Here is a 20,033-nt window from a genome sequence, read left to right on the forward strand (position 1 = left end):
TTAGTCATTATAAGACTATAAATTAATATTTTATGTTTAGAATGCATAAGACTATAATTTTGTTGGTCATATATAATTGTTTTATTCCCCAGCCGTGTGGAACATGGATTAGTATTGTGTCCTTTATCCTGGATTCGCTCTAATGCTCTATACTACTTTTTTTTTTGGGTCATACTATATACTTCTTTATTTTGGGTATTTTTAGACACATTTTATTTTGGGTTAAAAATCTTGAAATTTCTGATGATTAAGCCCAACTTACACACTATTTTGGGTTAAAAATCTTGAAACTTCTGACGATTAAGCCCAACTTGGGGCTTATATAATATATTTTTTGGGCCTAAGGATGAGGATGCTCTTTTGGGCTTTGTTATTGAACGTAGATGAGGATGCTTGAAACTTAACCACAAGCATACAAGATGGTAAGTCCCAAAAATATAAAAGTACACAAGATGTCCTCATTTTTATATACATCATGAAGTTTTCGTATAATATCCGATTGTTTAGTTACTATTTAGGTGTCAGTAAATTGATAAAAAAATATTTAAAAAAATATTTTTTATTTTTTAGCTGTTTAATAAATTTTTAATAGTAAAAATAAAAATATTAAAAAATATTTTTTAAAAATAATTTATTTTTTTTAATTATTTTTCACATAATAAATAAATAAAAATATTTTTATATTATTATATCTAAATATAATTAAAAAATAAAAAATATTTCTATATAAAATATTTAAATACAAAATTATTTTTATTTTTTTAAAAGTTCACCTAAATAAACCCTCTATATTTATATACATTATTTTTGTATATCCTATTATTTTTCTTACTAAAACTGTAAATTTATCTTGTGTTTATTGTATTATAGAAAAAATTTTAAATGTATCAAGAACATCGATATTTTAATTATTTTAACTGTTGATGATTTTAATTAATATATATTATATATATTTTTTATAATTCAGATCTAATGGTTAAAACAATTAGAACACAAATTTTTTCTTATTATATGTTGACATTATGATTGTAAAAATATAAAGTTGACTTTGATATATACAAGTTGGGCCTTTACCACCTAATCTTTTTTTTTTAAATTATAAAAAAGCACATGCATGATATGATAATACATGATACTGTGAAAACTTAATAGACTTCTTTAGTATGGATCCGTCCCTGTCAGGATATGTATAAAAATATCATTGTTTGAGTTTGGAAGTTCGAAGTTGGAACCCTGCTTTAATTCCATTATTGCATTACATATTTTATAAACGAAAATATTTAATAACAAAAATAAAATTAACTAAAAATAATTAAAATTTATCTTATTTAATATTTATTAATTATTATTATAATAATTAATTAAATATTAAATAAAATAAATTCTAATAATTTTTTATTTTTATAATATTATTATTTTATAAATTTATGAAATTCTCATAGGATACATGCTCACCAAGGTTTTAGCATTTCCGAAAATAAAATATAAAATTAAATAAGCTACATGCTTGTTCTTATTTATTTGTTTATTATTATTATTATTATTATTATTATTATTATTATTATTATTATTATTATTAATCCCTATCGTATAGAATTGGCAACGTGAGATTATTATTTTAGGCCATTGACCAAGTAACGTTTTCAACCCCAACATCCGTATCCAGCCCTAGAGCATCCCACACCGCCTGCGATCCATCCACGACGTTTTTCCGGCACGGTGGCTGTCCTGAATGCTCCGAATCACAACCGTTAACGGAGTCGCACTCGTCCACCACCTTAGCCAACACGCTCCTCCCGTTACTCGCGGTGATCCTTATCATCTTCAAGCACCTCGACCCTTGGTTGTACCACCCAGTGGACAGTGCCACCACTGGCTCTGAGTTTTCGTGGTAGTTTCCGTCACACTCAGATGGGCCACCTCCGTCTCCGCCTTCGCTGAAGTCGTTCAGGGTGAGTATTGCCTTGGTGGAGGATGACACCGGAGGCGAGCACCTGCATTCGGAAAACTTTATTCATATATATACATAATATTTAGCATTTTAATAAGTTGATAGCTGAGAGCTGTTTGATAAAAATTTAGTCAAATCAGTTAAATCATTTAACGGTTCTCGACTATCAACTTCACATGAAATCGACTTTACTGAGTTTTCACCTTTTAATAATATAATAATAAAAACACTTAAAAGTACAAAATAAAAAACAACTTTTTAATAGAAATAAACCATAAAAATGTCTTTCAGATATTTTTTTTTTTGAAAAAATATCTTTTAAATCTGTTAATAACTAAAATGTCTTTAAAAAAATATTTGTAAACATATTTTTTTAATTTGTTAATAAATTAAATAATATATATATTTATATGTAAATACATAATAACTGATTTTAATAATTAATTTTAATGTATAAAATAATATTTTTATCTTCTTTTATACTAGCTATACCCTTAAAATATATATCCTTAGGATATATAGATGCTTCGGGTGTAGCATCGCACCTGTATTGAGGGTAGGAGTTTGTGCCGCATTGAAGGTTGCCGGAGGATCGGCAGGTTTTGCCGCCACCACTTGGTCGAGCGGGGGTGGTGCAGATGTGAGTGCCGACGTCAGGGTCGTCGTTGCACCTTCCGTTGATGCAGATGAGCTGGCCAGAGCAATCGTTGAGGTTGTTGCATGGGCCGTTGCAGGAGGAGAGTGCGTTTATGAGAGTGAATAGGCACAAGGAACAATATAGAATCATAAAGGAGGAGGTTGCTTTGTGAGCCATTATTGGCGAATTAGACTAGAATGACTACTTGTCTAAATGGTGGTTGTGTTTTGTGAGCATTGGATAAGATGCTTAAATAGAGGACAATGATATATTAAAAGTAAAGTTTAACCGTTTTGTTAGATAGACAATGATTTTTATAAATAATGTGAATAATAGGTTTTAGAATTGATACAATAAAGTAAAAAATCACTTAACTTTTAAATTATTTTCTAAATTTTAACATTAAAATAACTATTTGCACATCTAGTGAATTGAACATTCAGTCATTGTTAACTCTGCATGAGTAAATCGAATAAAAAGAAATAATCATTCAATTAAAAATAATAAACATAATCATCTGCATATCTATTGAATTGAACATCCGACATATCTATTGTTCACATTGTTTAGTATTCTCATTCTCTACCTATACCTTTTTAAGGTTTAATTACTTGCATTGTATGATCTCTAGTTTCACCCAATTTTTTAATAGATATTTTTTTATTTTTATTTTTTTTTGTAATTAAATCTATATATCATATCAAATTTTGAATTTTTTTTGGTAATAAAAACATTAAAACTAACAAATTATACATGATATTCAGTCAAATGTTAGGTACATTTTGTTTAACAAAATATTCTGACAAACTTAGATGCAGTCAATTTCATGTGAAGTTAATAATTGAGAGTCGTTAAATAATTTGAATGATTTGACTAAATTTTTATTTAACGGTTCTCAGTTATCAACTTCACGTGAAGTTGACTGCACCTAAATTTCCACATTTCAATATTTTTATCACAATAAAAACTTAATTACAAAATTTAATATGATATAAGAATTCAATAAAAAAAATATAAAAATCTAATTAAAAACTTATTAAAATTATAGAAATCATGGTTCTGAAAATCGGATCGGCCGGTCGAATCGGTTCAATTGGAAACCGGCAATGCAAGTGGTCCGGTTCTCCCTCCATAACCACTCGAAAAGAACCGGTAGAAAATTAAGAACCGGTCGGTTGGACCGGATCGGTAATCAACTGGTTTGCTTAAAACGACGTCGTTTTTTTAATTTGTAAAAAAAAAAAAAAGAAATGGATCCAGGATTCCAGGTCATTCCCAACCCCCCCTCGTGACCCAACCCCCTCTTCCCCCAACCATTCATTTATTCACGAACTGGAGAGTGGAGAACCCTGAATCGAAGAAACCCTAGCCGCCTAGCCCTCCATCGTCGCCGCCTAACTCAGGTCCTCAGCGCCACCGCCGTCCCAGGTCCTCAGCAACGCCGCTTCTTCCTCCATCATCGCCGCCTAACCCAGGTCCTCCATCGTCACCGCCTAACCCAGTAACTCGGCAGGTCCTTTTCGGCTCTTCATCCTCGCTGGCTTCTCGGCACGGACCCAGGTTAGTGGCTTCTCGTCTTCATCTTCACTGAGGGTTTGGTCTTCTTCTTCAATTTTTGTTCCATTTTTCTTCAAGTCTACTTCAGTCTTTATTTCAAGTTTGGTTTTGAAGGTTGGTTCTTCAATTTTTCTTTTGGTTCTGTCTTGTATTTACTGGTTGCTAATGGTAGAAATTTTACAAATTTGTAAATTTGTATGTATGGTTCTGTATGTATGGTTCTGTACGTATGGTGGAAATCTTTATGTATTAAAATTTATTTTACCAGTTGCTGATAGTATTTTACTGGTTCTGATGGCTCCTAATTTGTTCATTGCAATATTGTTGAATGCTGTAGACAGAATTTAGATATGGTCTTGTTGAGAATTTTTTTTTATTTTTCATTGTGTTGTAGGCCATATACCACTGTCTATTACTCCAATAATTACCTCACTCTCTGCCACAGAGGCAGGTAAATGGGTACTAAATCTATCCAAACTAGCAAGAGTTAGATCAAATCCAAGGAAGTATGGTGTTCTTGTTGTGTGAAGCTCGTATTTACGCTCCGGTATGAGCGAAAGGATTTCTGGTTGCTTCGAGAGCGCCTCGGCTTCTTGGTTAGTTAGCCTTGTTGAGAAGCCATGAACTACATGCTTGTAGGTGTATAGCATTTCTGCTGATTCTGATACTGATTGCAATGATGATTCAAACCAATTGTGGTGATCATTGAAACTTACTGGCATGGTGGACTTCTCCATGTGGACTATGTATGTTTTTTTGAATTGTTCTATGTTATTTTTTGCTATGGTGTGTTTGGCACAGAAAATCAACAGAAGAGTCTGAAAAAACTTGAATTTCAGCATCTTCATTTTGTGACTGTGTTCTTGCCAACTGAATCTTTGGTTTGTGTCTTGTTTTTTTTTTTTTAATTTGGATATGTGGGAATGTTAAGGTATTTATTGTTGTTGATTTGGAACTCTTGAACTTTTATATATCATATGGACAAAGATTCTTTTACATGATAATTAGAGGTTACACAAAAAGGGTTGTTCTCAAAACAACTTAAAAATATGGACTAAATTATAGAAAATAATTAGGCAGTGTTGTTAAATTGAATTAATAATTATTTGTGTGTGTATGTATTTAGATCCATGAAAATGTACTACTTTTCAGGAAGTTATATATGCAAGCTTGAACAGACCATTGTGTTAATCTCTTGTGTAGTTGTGTTGCCTCTTCACATTATGTTATGTGTTTAGATATATTTTTTTACTATTTAACTTTTGAGTTTGGATTTTGATAAGATCATATATATTTGGTTGATGATATTTTATGTAGTGTTTTAAATTTCGAAAATATTTTAAAATTTATATTAGACTATAATTATATTTTAGGATGTTTATTTATAATTTATTTATTATTCTATTCTAAAACGATTTTTTCGATTAAACTACCAGTTAGACCGGTTAGACCAATAAACCAATAAATCAATTACTAAAACGGTTTGATGATTGGTCCAATTTTCAGAACCTTCATAGAAATTAATATAGTAATTAAACCTAAAAGTAAATACCTTAGATTCTTATAATTACATGTTACAAAAAATTGCGTGATTATGCTATATATATAAATATACCAAAATTGGCTACCAAAAATAGAAGTTGATTAGTTTGTAAAAATATTTTATGTTCTTGTTTTCAACGTTTCATATTTTAGAAAATGTGATTGGTTTATAAAAAAATTTATTTTTTAAATGTCAAAAATAATAAAAATATATTTGATTAGTTTATTTTTAATATTGTAAAATTTAAAATTATATTTTTAAATTTAAAATTTTTTATTAAGTTAATAATTAATTTTTTTATTTTTTTATTTTTATTCATTGGTACTTTATTAATTGACTGTTGATTAAATAAATTATTGCTACAAAAAATTATTTTTTTCTTTATTTTGTTAAAGAAGAGACTACTGTCATAACATTTAAAATTAATATTTTTAAATACAAAAATAAATTATGAATTACAAATAAAAAATAAATAAAACATATAAAATAGAAATATAATTAAAAAAAAGATATTATATTAAATAAAAATACAAATAAATTTTTATATTGAATAAAAATTACAAATAAGTCTTTATATTTCTTGTTAATTGTCGAATTCATTTATTTTATATTTTTTTTTATCATCTATTGGGATTTGAATCAAAGAATAAACACAACAAAATCTATCAATAGAAAAAATAAAAAATACAGTTAAAAAATTATCATATTCTTATCAAATTGAAAAATATACTGGTACAAAAATTAAAAAAAACACAAAAAAAACTTGAAAGATATTAAAAGCGGAAAACGCGAAAGAATTGAAAATTAAGGAAAGGTGAATATAGCAAAAAAAAAAAAATAGAACTCAAATTTTACATGTTTAATATTTAAATTTAATTTACAAAAATAAAACAGTAAAAAATTTTACGTACAAAAAAATTGAAAGAATTCTTTTACCTTTAAATAGAGGTAAGAAAATAGAAAAATGAGTGAAAGAGAATTAGGGAATTAATGTTTGTCGGTTGTTGCTGTGTCGGTAAGCGAAAATAAAGAGATATTCCATGGAGATCTGGCAAACATGAAGGTTATGGGAGTCACTCTCGCTGGGCAAGCCTCGGTTTGAGGTTGGTGAAGCACTTTGATTTCCTTGTTTTATATTTTTATATTTTATATTATGAATAGTTTAAATATAATAGCTTGGAATATTAAGGGTGCTTCTAATAAGTTAGTCCGGGTAAATTGTAAAGAGTTGGTTAGGAAATTTAAATCTGTAATTTTTATTGTGGTTGAAACTCACTGTTCTTTTCAACACTTGAAACTATTCTGGAAAAGACTTGGTTATCACTCTATTGGTATAGTGGAGGCGTCAGGACATACATAAGGGAGATATCTGGTTCCTTTCTGCAATGCAGGGTGCTCATTGCAAATGGGTTGATGCTTTCGATCAGTGTGTTACAGTTGAGGTTTAGGTAAATAATGTGATTTGGAGGTGCATCAGTATCTATGGTAGTCCTCAGTGTAATACCAGAATTCTGCTATGGGATTATCTTGTTACTCAGTCTTCGACTTTCTGCGGGCCATAGATTGTTCTTGGTGATTTTAATGAAGTACTATTCTCTCACGAATCTAAGGGTTGCCTCTTCTCGAGTCACCATGCAGATCAGCTTGCTGCCTCTCTAGGGGATAGTGATCTGTTTGACTTGAAGACTATTGGAAGATGGTTTTCTTGGTACAGAAGGGTTAAAAATGGTGTTGAGGTGGCAAAAAAACTTGACCGGGTCTGTATCAACAGTGGATGGTTTTCTCTCTTCCTAGAGGCTTACACAGAAATTTTAAATAGGCTTCAGTCTGATCATTGTCCTATCCTAGTGCACTGTACAGGTCGTCCCTAACCGAAAAAGAATAGACCTTTTCAGTTTATTGCAGCTTGGACAACTCATCTGGGGTACAGAGATATTGTGAACCAGTCATGACAAGCTGGCTACAGAGAGAAGCATGGCAAGCTTTCAGAAGTGCAAAAGAACTCTTTTGATTTTAATTCTAAAGTGTTCGGCAACATTTTCGTTAGGAAATGTGAATTGGAGAGACAGATTAATTTCCTTCAGAAGCGACTATAAGTAATGGAAGATTTGTCTATGCAGCAAAAAGAATAATAGCTCATTGAGGAATTTAATAACACACTTGTGCAAGAGGAACTTCTATGGTTTCAGAAATCCAGAGAACAGTGGGTAAAATTTGGAGAAGAAATACCAAGTTCTTTCATGTCCAGACTCTTGTGCGGAGAAAGCATAATAAGATTTATGGTCTCTTTCTTCGAGATGGGGTGTGGGAAACTCGGAGGTCCTTAGAAAGGAAGCTGAATCCTTTTATAAACACCTATTCTGCTAGTCGGAGGATGTAGATTTAGGTTGTCTTGGTAATGTGCTGCTACCTTTCCTGAATGATGAAGCTTGTTGTAGCCTCACAGCGTCAGTTACTCTGGAAGAAGTTAAGTCGGCTGTTTTCAGTATGCATTCTTTTAAGGCTCCAGGCCCTGATGGGTTTCAGGCTTTCTTCTTTAAAGAATACTAGGAGATTGTTGATTTTGATGTTTGGACTATGGTTCGTCATGCGTTCTCTGGTTTGGATATGGATCCAAGGATGATGGAAACTCTTATGGTTCTTATTCCAAAGGTAGAAAACTCGATTTCCATGAAGGATTTCTGACCTATCAGTCTCTGTAATGTGGTTTACAAAGTTATAACGAAGGTCCTGGTTAATAGACTTCGTCTCTATCTCAAAGAGATTATTGGGCCCCTTCAAGGAGGGTTTATCCCAGGGAGAGGAATCCCAGACAACATCATTGTAGCACAAGAAGTTCTCCATTTCATGAAAAAGACAAAATCAAAGAAAGGCACCACCCTAGCCTTTAAGATTGATCTGGAGAAAGCGTATGATAGAGTGGATTGGGAGTTTCTGAAACAAACCCTTGTGAGTTTTGGCTTTCCTCCTCCAACAATCAATCTGATTATGCGTTGTGTTATTGCTTCCTCACTGTCTATCCTCTGGAACGGGGATAGATTAAATAGCTTCACTCCGAGCAGGGGTCTTAGGCAAGGAGATCCTATATCACCGTATATGTTTGTGTTGTGTATGGAGAGATTATCCTGTTCTATTAATCAACAAATTGATAGGGGCTTGTGGAAGCCGGTTACAATTTCTAGAGGGGGTCCAAGAATTTCTCATTTGATATTTGCCGATGATTTGCTTCTTTTCTGTAAAGCCGAAAAACAGCAAGTTCAAACTGTGATGGTAGCTTTGGAAAATTTCTGCACAGCCTCTGGGATGAAGGTTAATGTGGAGAAATCTAAAACGCTATGCTCCAGAAATGTTTCGGCGACAAGAAAAGAGATTTTCACCGGAGTGTCCTCCATCATATTCGTCCATAACTTGGGCAATTATTTAGGGGTGAACCTTAATCACTCTCGGGTGACACGCACAACTTTTAACGATGTTCTGGACAAGATTCGGGGAAGGCTAGCCAGCTGAAAAGGGAGATTGCTTAGCGGGCATACTCTGTTTGCTCAATTTGGTAGTGACTGCGATTTCTACTTACCGCATGCAAGTATCTCTCTTTCCTAAAGGGGTAACTAATAAGATAGAATCCATGATGCGGAATTTTCTATGGAAGGGTCAAGTTGATGGTAGAGGCCTGAATCTAGTTAATTATAAGGTGTTGGTCACCCCTAAGAAATTTGGGAGTCTGGGAATTAGAGATCATTTTTGTGCTAATATTGCTCTTCTTAGAAAGCTAGTCTGGCAACTTTTTCACCATTCTGACAAGCTATGGGTTCAACTGTTGACGGAAAAATACCATTCTTCTAAGGCTGATTGTTTCAGTCGGTCTCGAGGAAGGGGATCTTATGTTTGGAAGAGTATATGTCGAGTTTGGGATATCCTGAAGGAAGGTTTTATTTGGTGCATTGGGAATTTAGAACAGAACTTTTGATTTTCTAAATGGAGAAGAGAGGGGCGACTGTGTCATGAGATGGATTATGTTCACATTTCTGATTCAGATCTCAGGATCTTGGACCTTTGGTCATCTGGACAATGGAACCTTAAGAATATCTATTCTCCTCTGAATCAGTCTCTGCAGAGCAACATTAACTCTTACAACCCAGATGTTCAAGCTGGTTCAGAGGTCGGTTGGTGTTGGACTGGTGCGGCTTCAAAAGTTTATGATACTCGTAGTGGTTATTTGTGGCTCAATAAGAAGATGTTTAGTTGGGAGGATAGGGGTAATTGGCTTTGGCTTTGGCATCAACATGTTCCGGAAAAGCACAAATTTTTGGCCCGGCTATGTCTTCGGGAGGCTTTTCCTATTGCTGCATTTCGTTTTAGGAGGGGCATTTCGCACACGGATGGCTGTCCACGATGTTTCTCAGGTTAGAAAAAAAGCTCAGCTAGTTTGGCAAGCTTTGGGGATCTCTGGTCAACCAGTGAATTTAATGAGTTAGTTCGTACATAATAGCAAACAGTGCCCCTTTAGATTCTTTTCTGGTCTCTAGTGGATTTTGCGTTCGAGGAATAACGAGATCTTTCATCCTCACGAGCATTGGACCATAGACAAGGTGACTGGTATGGCTTTGTCCTTGGAAAAGGAGCTCCAGAATATTTTCGAGTTGCAACGACTGTCTATCCCCTCCACCATTAGTGGCTCTTGGATTCCCCCCTCAGTGGGTACCTTTAAGATTAATTGTGATACTAGCTATCCTAGCAATGGTGCTCAGATTGGTTTTGCTTGTGTTAGCAGAGATTGGAAGGGAGGTGGCAACGTGGCTGTTTGAGAACAATTGAGAGTCGTAGCATTTTGCAAGGAGAATTGTTTGCTATTTTGAGAGGCTTTCTTTTAGCATAGGACTCTGGACAAAGAGACATTATATGTGAGATAAACTGTGTGGAGGCCTTTACTATTGTTGATAATTTACAATATTGCTCTGATTTTATTGATCATTTGGTATTAAAAATTCGAGATATCATGTCTTGAAAATGACGTGCTAATCTCCAGTTGATCTTGAGAGATGCAAACGCAGTAGCAGACATCATGGCAAAGACTGCAATGATGACTCTTTTTTTCTCAAGTGGAGCTTCCGTTGTCTTGGAAGGAATTTGAGAATAGTATTTAGCGGGACTGTATTTTTTAAGCAGTTTCTTGTTTATTTTTATTTCTTTCTTTGTTGTTGTTTGTTTTCTTTTAAGTCACCAAAAAGGAGAATTAATGATAAGTAGACAACTAGTAAAAGACGCGAGTTGGCAGATAGGAACTGATTTTAGAATTTAAATTTGGCACTATAAATCAAGAATTCTTAATTAAAAATACTGTATTATAGACGAAAAATATTTTCATAACTTTTAATTGAAAATAAAAAATATCATTTTTTTAATATTTTCATTAAAAATAATGTTAAAATATTTAGTCATTCTCTTAGTTTTTTTTTGTCACTTTTAATCTAATTTTTAATATAAATATTGTACAAATAAGTCTTTAAACATTTTTTATTTAAAGAAAATTTAATTAAAAAATATATCACTATAAAATAAATTAGTCTTTTTTTTAAATAAAGAAAAAATTAAATTGTCCAATAAAAATTATTTTCAAAGATTCATAAAAATAAAAATTTATTAAACAACAAAATTTTAAATATTTAAAAAGTATTCACCAATATTGAGAACTTAACTGGATCATAAGTTGTATTAAATAGCCTTCTCCTTGTGTTTTTTAAATTTTAACAACATATTATATTATAACAGATTAAACTTATTCTATATGTCAAAATTAAGTGAAGGATAGAGATGGAATGAGAGATTTTTATTTTAATAAACTAAATAAATATTTTATTTATTGAAATAAATAATTTTAAAATTTATTATGAAAATACGTCATCTATCCTTATCTCGTTTACATCCTAATTTGTAAATGAGATAATTTTTAATGTATCTCGTTTACAATATAAATGAGATATATGTATTTGTAAATATAAAATATATTTTTTTAAAATAATAAAAAATATTAATAATTTAAATTAGACCAAACCCTTAAAAATTGAATATTTCAAATAATAAAAAAAAGGAACTTTTATATAATAGAAAAGATGGACGGTTTTAAAAATGGAACACTATTAATACGTTTACTTCTTCTAACCGTTGAAATGAGTAAAAGCACATAAGTACTGCCCATTATTAATATGATTATTTTTTTAACTACCCACTATTAACACTATTGCTTCTTCCATTACTTCTATCCACTCTTCATTGTTATATATTTTTAAATTTTCTATGTACTTTCTTAAGTTTTAATATATATAATTTAAAATATATATAATTTTTTTATTTACTCTCATACAATAAATAAAATTTAAAATATATAATTTAAATTTGGATAAAGTATATTTTTTGTCTCTGAAACTTGACAAAAGTTTCAAAAATATCTTTTTAAGTTTTATTTTGTTTTAATTTTGTCCCAAAATTTTTTAATTTGTATCAAATATACCTTCGACAGCTAAATTTTCAAAAAATTTAAGACCAATCTAATAATAATGCATAAAAATTATGCTTGATTTGCTTGTGTTGAGAGTTGTTTTTATAAAATTGTTATTGAATTAGTTTTAAATTTTTTGAAAAATTAGCCGTCACGGATATATTATTTGATGCATATCGAAAACTTCTCGGACAAAATTGAAACAAAATAAAACTTAGGGTATTTTTGAAACTTTTATCAAAATTTCAGGAAAAAAAAGTATACTTTACCCTTTAAATTTAAAAATTAATACTCAAAAAAGTAGTGGAAGAAGCAATAGTGTTAATAGCCGATGGTTAGAAAAAGGTAACAGTATTTACAGTTGACAGTTTAATGTGTTACTTAGGTAGCGTTTGGTGGAGAGACAGAGACGAAAAGACTGAGACTGAGAGACAGAGACTAAGAGACAGGAATTGAAATAAATCTCAGTATTCTGTTTGGTACAAAATGGGAGACAGGAATTAAAACAAGAATAAAACTCTAATTTAATTTGCACAAAGGGTAAAATTGGAATTAATTAATTGAAATGAAAGTATTTTAGGTATAAAATGTTATTAAAGTTTCAGTCTCTATCTCTAAAAATTTCAGTCCCCTGTGTTCCTACTTTTTGGAAGTACTGAAATACTGAAATTTTAGAGACAAAGACAGAAATTTTAGTACCAGTCTCTGAACTAACAAACACGATATTGAGTCTCAGTCTCACAGTCTCTGTCTCAATATCTCAAAACAAACGCTACCTTACATATTTTCACTTATTTCAACGGTTTAAAAAAATAAACATATTAATAGTGTTCTATTTTTAAAATTGTCCATCTTTTCTATTATATAAAACCGTCCATTTTCTCTATTATTTGAAATGTTTCATTTTTAAGAATTTAGTCTAATTTAAATTATTAATATTTTTTATTATTTTTAAAAAATATATTTTTATATTTACAAATATATATATCTTGTTTACGGTGTAAATGAAATAAGGATAAATGACGTATTTTTGTAATAAATTTTAAATTTATTTATTTAATTTATTAAAATAAAAAATTCATAAAATGGGTGGAAGAAATTATTAAAGGAAAAAAATTCAGTGAATTAAAAGAATAATATTATTTGGCATCATTTAATGATATATGATAACTTATTTTTATGTTGCTGGAGACAAGATTATAATGAGACACCGGCGTGGAATTGTCAAAGTTGGAGCCTTGGAGGCTTGATGGAATTCCATTTGCATGTTTTAGGTACTTCCCATATTATTAAATTCAAGGATGTATTCCATACCAGTCTACAAAGGTAATCGGAATTCTTCCATCTCATAATAAGTATTAAGCTAATTTGTATATTTGTTATTGTGAAAATTTACATCTAATTATTTTATTTTATATAAAATTATTATTTAAAAATGATTAAATAATTTAATATTTTAATTAAATTATTATTTAATAAATTTTAATTATTAATTTTACATTCGTGAGTATTCATTATATGAATTATATATAATATTAAAATACAATAATGTGTAAATATGTGATAGATGCAACAAATGAATGAAGTGACAAATATTGTGGGATAAAGACTCATATATTTATTTTATATAAAATTAATAATTAAAAATTATTAAATAATAATTTAATTAAATTTATTAAATTATCTAATAATTTTTAAATATTAACTTCATATAAAAATAATTACATGTGAATTTTTATTTTACTGTAAAAACGAAGGAAGGTATAATAAAACTCAGCAACCACCAATCAACATTACTCAAAAAGACCAAAACAAACAAAATAAAAGAAACAAAAAAACAAACCATATATGGACGCCAACTTGGGTGAAACAAACGCAAGTAGACTTCGTCATTAGTATTCATGGGAGGTAACATTAATGGCACCAGTCTTCCCGGTCTTCTTAAATGGTAAGGACCACAATAAATTAGTCAGCAAACAAATCATAGAATCAACTAAAATTAATACTGTTAATTTGTTGGATAAAGGTTAATCTACTGTATGTGTCGTGATTAATATTTTTGGGCTGTAGACATAGCCCGTAAGTCAAGTATCTATGAATGGAATTACGCGGTCAAGTCTAACATGAATGAAAAGAAAAATTTAAAATTTAAAATTTAAAATTTAATATTTAACTCATTTAAGCTTTAGAATTTAAAGAGTATTTTATTTGTTATTTTTGTTTAGAACGCATCAGCCATGGTTATATTTAAAAAAGAGTATTTAAAAATAATAATTAATGTTATGTTAATAGTTAAAATCCGTATTGGGAGTAGATGCCCTACCAATTACCATCTACCAATTACCATTAGTTAATATTGGAATACTAAATTTATCCATGGAGCATTAATCCTTATAATGGAGCATTAATCCTTATAATGGAGCACTACATGGTAATGGAACATTGTTGACTAACGGTAGAACTTGTGGGTTTTTTTTAGGGATGGCAAAATTTCCCGAGACGCGGGAATCCCTGCGGGGACTGCCTCGAATGGGGATCCGATTGTGGGGAATTTTTCCCGCGGGGATGGGGATGGAGGACGAAATTCCCCCAAACCAGGCGCGGGAACCCGAGCGAGGATCCCCGCCCCGTCCCCGCTATTCCCCGAAATGTATGAATTCCTTGAATTATCCTTAATAGTTTATTTCTCATATATGTTTTTTAGACATTTCTCACACACACATATATATAAAACCCAAAACTCCTAATCTTTATTTGCATAACCCTTCTTCAATTCAGAGATTCCTAAGGCAGTCCATACTTCATCCAACCTCTCTGCAGCCATCCCCTCGTCACCCTTCTCACCGCATCGTCACACCTCACCGTGCCATCACCCTTACCGCGTTTTGTAACTCTGTATTCTCCTCTCTGTTGTCGCGTCTCCCACCTCGTCTACTACTTTGTCCTTTGGCTCGTCGTTGCGTCCCCATTGCGTTATTTCGAAAGAAGTCACCATTGTGTCATTTAGACTTTTTTGTATAAAATCTTGCAATTTTTGTATAAGATAGATACTTGTAACTCTATTCATATGAAAATTAATAATTAATTAGAACTATTATGTACATGGGAAATGGGGGTCCCGCGGAAAATGGGACCCGTGGGGAATGGGGATGGGGAGCAAATCTGAGGGCGGGGATGGAGAGTAGGGAGGCATCCCCCGCCCCGCCCTGCCCCATTGACATCCCTAGTTTTTTTTTGGTGACACAGTACTTTTTTTTATTTTTTTATTTTTTACCCAAGTTAGGAGACTCGAATTCGCAACCTCTTAATTGAGTATGGAGAGACTATGCCATTTAAGCTATTACTCGTTGGCTTAGTATTTTAGCTTTTAACTCTTATAAATCTCTAGGCTCCAAATTTTATAAAATGCAAGAATATGCAAAGCATAGCTACATGTAAAGGTGGAAACTCACTTGCAATTGGCTTTATATGAAGTTGTTTTTGGATGAATGACGCGTGTTATTATTTGGTTTAAAAAAAACTGATTTATTTTATACAAATGATTTAATTAAAAAATCAATTGATATAATTATGATGTTAGATTTTTCACCGTATTTTATTTTAAAAACAAATGGACTAATTTAAATTGAGAAATTGTAGTTATTAATTGTTTATTATATAATTTTTAACCAAAATTATAATTAAAAATCATTAAAAAAATAAAATTATCTAGTATATTAGACTAGCTAAATGTTAATTAGATTTTTTATTTTTATTATAAAATATAAGAAAAAATTAATTCTCAAAAAAAATTATATTATTTTTTAGGATTTAATTTTTTTTATTGTGTTTTCATAAAGTTTGCATAAAATTCACTATCACGTTGAATAAACTTATTTATTTACGTAAAGTTTGTTTATGGACTCAGCAAACTTATTTATGTTTTAATACGATTTGAATTTATTAGTATATTTTTATTTTTTAATTAATTTAATTTTATTTAAATAATTAGAATTTTAAATTATAAAATTTGTTTTAGTTTGTAATTTAAAATTTAAATAGCTATCATTTAAATTAATGATTTATAAAATTATATGTATTCGTATTATTGTACTCATATGATTAATTATATTTATTCGATTTTTTTTAAAAAATAACAGTTATTAATTTTTAACTAACAAATAAATACACTTATATTATTTTTAAATTAAAATTTTTTAAATAAATATACTCTTATTATTTTAATTTTTTAAATCAAATAAACATATTTGTATTATTTTAAATAAAATTTAAAATTAATATAAGTAGGTTTATTTAAAATTTAAAATTTTAATATTTTAAATAAACATACTCTTATTATTTTAAAATTTTTTACATTTAAATAAACGTACTCATATTATTTTAAATAAGTATATTCTTTTAATTTGAAAATAATATAAATGTATTTAAATATAATTAGAATTTTAAATTATAAAATTTGTATTAGTTTGTAATTTAAAATTTAAATAGATATAATTTAAATTAATAATTTATAAAATTATATGTATTTATATTATTGTACTCATATAATTAATTATATTTATTCGATTTAAAAAAAATAACGGTTATTAATTTTTAACTAATAAATAAATACACTTATATTATTTTTAAATTAAATTTTTTTAAATAAATGTACTTTTATTATTTTAATTTTTTAATTTAAATAAACATATTCATATTATTTTAAATAAAATTTAAAATTAATATAAGTAGGTTTATTTAAAATTTTAAATTTTAATATTTTAAATAAACATACTTTTATTATTTTAAAATTTTTTACATTTAAATAAACGTACTCATATTATTTTAAATAAATATATTATTTTAATTTAAAAATAATATGAATGTATTTAAATAAAAAAAATTACCAACCGTTATTTTTTTAAATCGAATAAATATAATTAATCATATGAGTACAATAATACGAATATATACAATTTTATAAATTATTAATTTAAATTATATCTATATAAATTTTAAATTACAAACTAATACAAATTTTATAATTTAAAATTCTAATTATTTAAATAAAATTAAATTGATTAAAAAATAAAAATATACTAATACACTTCAAATCGTATTAAAACGAAAACAAGTTTGCTGAGTCCATAAATAAACTCTATGTAAATAAATAAGTTTAGTCAATGTGATAGGTGAATTTTATGCAAACTTTATGAAAACACAATAAAAAAAATTAAATCCTAAAAAATAACATGATTTTTTTTAGAATTAATTTTTTTTTATATTTCATAATAGAAATAAAAAATTTGATTAACATTGAGCTGGTCTAATATACTAAATAATTTTATTTTTTAATAATTTTTAATTATAATTTTGGTTAAAAAAATTGGCTCATCCTTAAACGCTCCTTGCTAAGTATGGAGTGCTGCACACCTTGTGAATTCGTAAATCTGAACTCTTCATTTATTATATTTTATTTGAATGGTCTGGATTTAAAAAGGTAACCTGTTAATCAGGTTAATCATTTTTAATAAGTTTTAGATTTTTTTTTGTAAGTCTCAGGTATTGGGCTGAAGTTCAAAATAAAAAAATAGTATATAAATATTAAAAATAACATGCCTGTAAAAAAAATTATTGGATTTTAGAATTAAAATAAATAATACATAAAAAAATAATATTAAATATATATTATGTATATAATATTAAAATTTAAATAAATTTTGTTTTGTGTGAAATAAAATTATAATATTAAATATAAACACAATGCTAAAAAATTTGTGTTATATATATATATATATATAAAACAATGATAAAAAATTTTGTGTTATATATATATAATTTTATTTTGTAAGAAACAAAATTAAAACATTAAATATGAACAGAATGATAAAAGATTTTGTATTATACTAATTTAATTAAAAATATATATATACAACGTAAAAAGCAAACAAACATATAATAATTTTATTTTGTGCGAAACAAAAATTCATATAAGTTTTTATTAACAATTTTTTATTGAAATGTGTCATTTTACTATATTTATAATATATTATTTGTGATAATTATATTATTTTAGTTAATATATATTATTTAAAAAAATATTTAAAATTTATTATTTTGTATTAAGAATATTATTAAAAATATATTATTAGTTTTTCTTAAAATAATATTTTTTTTCTTTGGTTCAAATACTATGACAATAAATTTTTTTTACGTAACTGCGTCTACTCAATAAATATTATATTCATTTATTTCTATATTGTATGTAAAATAAATAATTAATATTTAAAAAAGTTAATAAAAAAAGTATTTTTTTTTACCAACTCTTAGGTGAATATAGAGACTATGTCATTTGAACTATAACTCGTTGGCAAAGAAAGAAATACTCTTAATTATATATTAAATAAAATAATTATTTATTAGGCTCATTCTTATACAAATAAAAATTTTTCTTAGTTTTATATATGTAATATTTTATACCAATTAGCTTCAAAATTTAATTATTTTTTGAATAAATTAATAAAAATAATACAAATAATTGTTTAAATATAATTGTATTTTAATTTTTCATTCTATTACGTACACGTTGAGGATAATTTGAAATAAAAGATAATGGACTTGTTGTAACTGTCATGTATTTTGTGCTTTGATTGCGTTGTCATCTGAGAATTATGGCGCCTTCATGGAGACCGGTTCTTCTACAGAATCAGTTTTACGTTTAGAGTTAGCCAACCAGCAGCGGCGACAGACAGCGTCTTCCTTTTCTATGGCAGCAATTTTTCGGGCTTTGAAGGTCCATTTATGGTAGATGTGGAATGGGGTGGATTCAAGAGCGTCAAAATATGTGGCTAGACAGAACAATAGTGGAAGCACCTGCTAGCAAACAAAACCGTGAAAATGCTTGAAGACATCACATCAACAATAACAGAATAACAGAGGAAATCGATCAAATTTTTCTGATTAAACGAGCGAATTAGTTTTTTTTGTTAGTGCCGGTTTGTTTGTTCAGCCCATGACAAAAAAAAAACAATAATAAATAAATTTAATTTACCTAATTACTTTTGATAGCAGGTTAACTTTTAAAGAGTGCTGCACTCCCTACTTTGCCTAGAGTGCACTAGCTTTCGCCAAAAAAATTATATAGTAAACAATTAACTACAATTTTTTAATTTAAATTAGTCAATTTGTTTTTAAAATAAAATACGATAAAAAATCTAACATTATAACTACATCAATTGATTTTTTAATTAAATTATTTATATAAAATAAACTATTTTTTTTAAAACAAATAGTAGTACGTATCATTCATCTAAAAATAACTTCATATAAAGTCGACAGCAAGTGAATTTTTGCCTTTCTATTTTTATCGTAATTTCGCAGCTGACCAGTTGTTGGGTTTTTCTTGGACGAATGTGTGTCTTATCTCAATGGTCTTTATTGTCAGCGTTTTTTTTAAGTTTTGTCCAACTTATATTATCAACTTTGGAGGCCGTGTTTTTTCTCATTTTCTTGGAGGCCATATCAACGAAATATACCTCACCATTGTAGATGGATGATGGTCCATTTCATCCTGGGCTCATGAATAGCAGCGGACAAACTATGCTTTCTAAGATCCATATCAAGTTGCATGACCCATACTACGTCAATAAGGTTTTTATTTTTGACCTTTTCTTGTTTCAATATTGGAAAAAGAAAGCTACACTTTCATCATAAACTTTGCTACAAGAGAAGGAGCTTTCTACGGTGGGGAAAGTATTTTCTGGTCCTTGATGGACCAGGTAATGAAATAAATTAATAAAAAATATTGGGGCCGGTTCACAAATAATAAAAAGTTCACAAATAAACTTTCATTAATATGTGGGTTAAATTT

General features: G+C 28.7%; 1 protein-coding gene and 1 long non-coding RNA gene across 2 annotated transcripts; one reads left to right on the forward strand and one right to left on the reverse strand.

Annotated features, from left to right (window-relative positions):
* Positions 1 to 1,424: 1,424 nt before the first annotated feature.
* On the reverse strand, positions 1,425 to 2,826 carry LOC112771504 (kiwellin-like). The gene is made up of 2 exons (XM_025816270.3): positions 2,497 to 2,826; positions 1,425 to 1,994 (listed from the first exon to the last, which is right to left on the reverse strand). Exons 1-2 carry the CDS (start codon positions 2,763 to 2,765, stop codon positions 1,619 to 1,621), a joined length of 645 nt encoding a protein of 214 aa, XP_025672055.1. The 5' UTR covers positions 2,766 to 2,826; the 3' UTR covers positions 1,425 to 1,618.
* A 995-nt stretch (positions 2,827 to 3,821) lies between these two features.
* On the forward strand, positions 3,822 to 5,149 carry LOC112773122 (uncharacterized). Its single transcript, XR_003187808.2, has 2 exons — positions 3,822 to 4,148; positions 4,540 to 5,149. It is a non-coding gene; the product is annotated as an uncharacterized lncRNA (long non-coding RNA).
* The last annotated feature ends 14,884 nt before the right edge of the window (positions 5,150 to 20,033 follow it).

The sequence above is a fragment of the Arachis hypogaea genome, chromosome 18 (assembly GCF_003086295.3).
Source record: "Arachis hypogaea cultivar Tifrunner chromosome 18, arahy.Tifrunner.gnm2.J5K5, whole genome shotgun sequence".
Taxonomy (NCBI): Eukaryota; Viridiplantae; Streptophyta; class Magnoliopsida; order Fabales; family Fabaceae; genus Arachis; species Arachis hypogaea.

What these genes read in the sequence shown, in the direction of transcription:
- LOC112771504 (XM_025816270.3), bottom strand. Translation starts at nt 2,765, where the DNA reads ATGGCTCACAAAGCAACCTCCTCCTTTATGATTCTATATTGTTCCTTG. An exon ending in AACTCCTACCCTCAATACAG is followed by an intron (nt 1,995 to 2,496) that starts GTGCGATGCTAC and finishes TTCCGAATGCAG; the next exon opens with GTGCTCGCCTCCGGTGTCAT.